The sequence below is a fragment of the Oncorhynchus mykiss genome, chromosome 2, assembly GCF_013265735.2.
Source record: "Oncorhynchus mykiss isolate Arlee chromosome 2, USDA_OmykA_1.1, whole genome shotgun sequence".
In the NCBI taxonomy this organism is placed as follows: Eukaryota; Metazoa; Chordata; class Actinopteri; order Salmoniformes; family Salmonidae; genus Oncorhynchus; species Oncorhynchus mykiss.
The window spans coordinates 99543310-99547554 of NC_048566.1; the positions used below are offsets into that span (position 1 = coordinate 99543310).

The window sequence follows — 4245 nt, forward strand, 5'->3', positions numbered from 1 at the left end:
GTCCACCCCCACTGTCTAGCATTCCTGGTATTCTGGAGTAAACACCCACATGACTGGCACTGCCAACCCCTGGCACGAGTCCCATCACTTACCGTACCACTTGTATTACCATATCTAATCCCAAGATCTGATGAAATCTCTTGTGGCAAATAGACTAGATCTCCTTAAGCATAATTCTATTGTCTAAATGTCTATTGAAACGGTTGACCTGATAACATAGAGTTTGTGCTGTGTAATAATCAGCTGGCTAGAAGTAGATAACAGACACGCTTTCTTTCTTCACACCTGTACTAGTCAGCCGATCAGCTATTCAAACTACTTCCTCTATAGAGTAAGTGTCGTAAAAACGAAAGCATAGCGGTATTACATGTAAGATACAGTATGTGATTTAATTAAAAACGAGTTCATATTGATGCAGTCTTGAAAGAGAAACATATTTCATTTTATTATATTGTTGAATTACAATTTTTTTGCAGATGATGTGCATTTAAAAAAAAAACGTAATACAGTATATACTGTCTTTTATTTTCACTGTAAATCATTTGTAAATCATAAATCTAGTCTGAAGGAATCATAAACTGTTCTTTCTAAAAAAATGGTTTTCCAATGTTGTGTGTATATAGCATTCTCCATCTCTGCTTGAGGGACAGAAATCCCAAGCAGTGCTGTTTTGTTGTACAGTAGTGTAGCAACTTTACATTTAGGAGTTATATATATACACATCCTGTTACTTTCAGATGCACGGTACAAAAAAACAATGTTAAGAAAGACAGATACCCACGGTAATTCTTATTTCCCATAGTAACATGTGGTGTGTGTATTGTAACCCCTAGTATGTCCCTAGTAAGGGCAGAAATCCCTAGTAGTGTTGTACAAGTTTAGAAGTTTTCATAGTGGTGTATGAAATGTGCTTGATCTCTCTTGTTCATCTGTTGGCAGCCCTTCTCTACGTTCTTAGTGAGACCAGGAGGACCACAGCTGAACACACCGATCTTACCCACCTGGAGAGAGGAGAGAGAGGGGTAGAGGGAGAGAGAGGGGTAGAGAGAGAGAGAGGGGGGTAGAGAGAGAGAGAGAGGGGTAGAGAGAGAGAGAGAGGTGTAGAGAGAGAGAGAGAGAGGGGTAGGGGTAGAGAGAGAGAGAGAGGGGTAGAGAGAGAGAGAGAGGGGTAGAGAGAGAGAGAGAGGTGTAGAGAGAGAGAGGGGTAGAGAGAGAGGCAGAGAGAGAGAGAGGGGTAGAGAGAGAGGCAGAGAGAGAGGGGGGTAGAGAGAGAGGAGGTAGAGAGAGAGAGAGGTAGAGAGGGGGGGGGTAGAGAGAGAGAGAGAGGGGTAGAGAGGGGGGGTAGAGAGAGAGAGAGGTAGAGAGAGAGAGAGGTAGAGAGGGGGGGTAGAGAGAGAGAGGGGTAGAGAGGGGGGGTAGAGAGGGGGGGTAGAGAGAGAGGAGGTAGAGAGAGAGAGAGGTAGAGAGAGAGAGGGTAGAGAGGGGGGGTAGAGAGAGAGAGGTGTAGAGGGGGGGTAGAGAGAGAGAGGTAGAGAGGGGGGGTAGAGAGAGATAGGTAGAGAGGGGGGTAGAGAGAGAGGAGGTAGAGAGAGAGAGGTAGAGAGGGGGGGTAGAGAGAGAGAGGGGTAGAGAGGGGGGGTAGAGAGAGAGAGGTAGAGAGAGAGAGGTAGAGAGGGGGGTAGAGAGAGAGAGGTAGAGAGAGAGAGAGGTAGAGAGGGGGGTAGAGAGAGAGAGGGGTAGAGAGGGGGGGTAGAGAGAGAGAGAGGTAGAGAGAGAGAGAGGTAGAGAGGGGGGGTAGAGAGGGGGGGGGTAGAGAGAGAGAGGGGTAGAGGGGGAAGAGAGATAAAGAGATTGTGTGAGATACATTGTCAGTGTAAGTATCTGTAAAAAAAAAAAAAGTTGATGTTAGCATAATTACATTTTTATTTATAATTTGATTTACACAACATGCCTACCACTTTGAAGATGCAAAATATTTTTTTATTGTGAAACATGGCTACCCCCCATTCCAATACATTTAAATGTTTCCCCTTAAACCAGTCTAGTGTTGCTTTAGCAGTATGCTTAGGGTCATTGTCCTGCTGGAAGGTGAACCTCCGTCCCAGTCTTAAATCTCTGGAAGACTGAAACAGGTTTCCCTCAAGAATTTCCCTGTATTTAGCCCCATCCATCATTCCTTCAATTCTGACCAGTTTCCCAGTCCCTGCCGATGAAAAACGTCCCCACAGCTTGATGCTGCCACCACCATGCTTCACTGTGTGGATGGTGTTCTCGGGGTGATGAGAGGTGTTGGGTTTTCCTTGATGGCCAAAAAAGCAACATTTTAGTCTCATCTGACCAGAGTAGCTTCTTCCATATGTTTGGGGAGTCTCCCACATGCCTTTTGGCGAACACCAAATGTGTTTGCTTATTTTTTTTCTAAAAAATGGGTTTTGTCTGGCAACTCTTCCGTAAAGCCCAGCTCTGTGGAGTGTACGGCTTAAAGTGGTCCTATGGACAGAAACTCCAATCTCCGCTGTGGAGCTTTGCAGCTCCTTTCGGGCGGCCCTTACTTGGCAGGTTTGTTGTGGTGCCATATTCTTTCCATTTTTTAATAATGGATTTAATGGCGGTCCGTGGGATGTTTCAAAGTTTCCGATATTTTTTTATAACCCAACACCTGGTCTGTACTTCTCCACAACTTCTTCCCTGACCTGTTTGGAGAGCTCCTTGGTCTTCATGGTGCCCCTTGCTTGGTGGTGCCCCTTGCTTTGTGGTGTTGCAGACTCTGGGGCCTTTCAGAACAAGTGTGTATATATACTGAGATCATGTGACAGATCATGTGATACTTAGATTGCACACAGGTGGACTTTATTTATGGACAAACGTACAGGTGGAGTTGTACTGGATACTGTGGAATGGATCGGAACAGCAGCAGTCTGTTCTCAGAGATGTTTGTGCTGTGTAGCCAAGTCCAATGGATTGATCATAACGATCGTAGGATAACAGATTACACAATAACAGTCATAGTAGTTGACTATACGGAAAAACAGTTAGACAACAACTACAGCAGATTTGGGACCAGATATGTAACTATCACTGACCTTAGCCCGCACCTCCTGCAGTGTGCTGAAGGACACATGCGCACACACACACACACACACACAGTTGTGTAGCAGTAACTGACCTCAGGATGCACTTCCTGCAGAGAACTGAAGAAGGAGACGAATGGTGGACGGCCAAAGTGGGTGACAGAGCGCAGGCCGGTGAAGAGGCTCCTGTTCCACACCTTCTGGAAGTGACGCTCGCACACGTACTGACCAGAGACAACCCAGATAGACCATGGTTTGAAACACAAATTCATGATTGCTTCTTCATGGGCCTGTTTTTTTTTTGGGGGGGGGGGAGTGGTTTCTCACCAGCATGGTGGTTCGCAGGTCAAACTTCTCCGCCAGCTGTGTGATGTAGATGTGGACAGAGACCAGATCCACACTGTCCTGTTCCTCCACCTCCCGGATGATGTCAGACACCCACTCAAACTGACGCTGCGTACGAGTCACCCAGATAAAGTACACCTACAGACAGACAGAGGCAGCGTCCCAAATGTGTCTTTATTTTGAGAAGAAGAAAGAAGAAGAAGAAGAAAGAAGAAGAAGAAGAAAGAGAAGAAGAAAGGAAGAAGAAGAAAGGAAGAAGAAGGAAGAAGAAGGAAGAAGAAGAAGGAAGAAGAAGAAGAAGGAAGAAGAAGAAGAAGAAGAAGAAGGAAGAAGGAAGAAGAAGAAGAAGAAGAAGGAAGAAGAAGAAGAAGAAGAAGGAAGAAGAAGAAGAAGAAGAAGAAGAAGAAGGAAGAAGAAGAAGAAGAAGAAGAAAGGAAGAAGAAGAAGAAGAAGAAGAAGAAGAAGAAGAAGAAGAAGAAGAAGGAAGAAGAAGAAGAAGGAAGAAGAAGAAGAAGAAAGGAAGAAGAAGAAAGAAGAAGAAGAAGAAGAAAGAAGAAGAAAGAAGAAGAAGAAAAAAGAAGAAGAAGAAGAAAGAAGAAGAAAGAAGAAGAAAGAAGAAGAAGAAGAAAGAAGAAGAAAGAAGAAGAAGAAGAAAGAAGAAGAAAGAAGAAGAAAGAAGAAGAAGAAGAAGAAGAAAGAAGAAGAAGAAGAAGAAAGAAGAAGAAGAAGAAGAAAGAAGAAGAAGAAGAAGAAGGAAGAAGAAGAAGAAGGAAGAAGAAGAAGAAGAAAGGAAGAAGAAGAAAGAAGAAGAAGAAGAAGAAGAAAGAAG

At 44.2% G+C, this 4245-nt stretch overlaps 1 protein-coding gene across 1 annotated transcript in view; it reads right to left on the reverse strand.

Annotated features, from left to right (window-relative positions):
- Nucleotides 1-479: 479 nt before the first annotated feature.
- duox (dual oxidase) overlaps nucleotides 480-4245 on the reverse strand; it is a 39098-nt gene continuing 35332 nt past the window's right edge. Inside the window, exons 32-34 of the mRNA XM_036960769.1 lie at nucleotides 3399-3554; nucleotides 3167-3295; nucleotides 480-1001 (exon numbers count right to left, since the gene is read on the reverse strand). Coding sequence (XP_036816664.1) covers nucleotides 879-1001; nucleotides 3167-3295; nucleotides 3399-3554 — 408 coding nt within the window. The 3' untranslated portion in view covers nucleotides 480-878. The remainder of the gene's footprint in view (nucleotides 1002-3166; nucleotides 3296-3398; nucleotides 3555-4245) is intronic.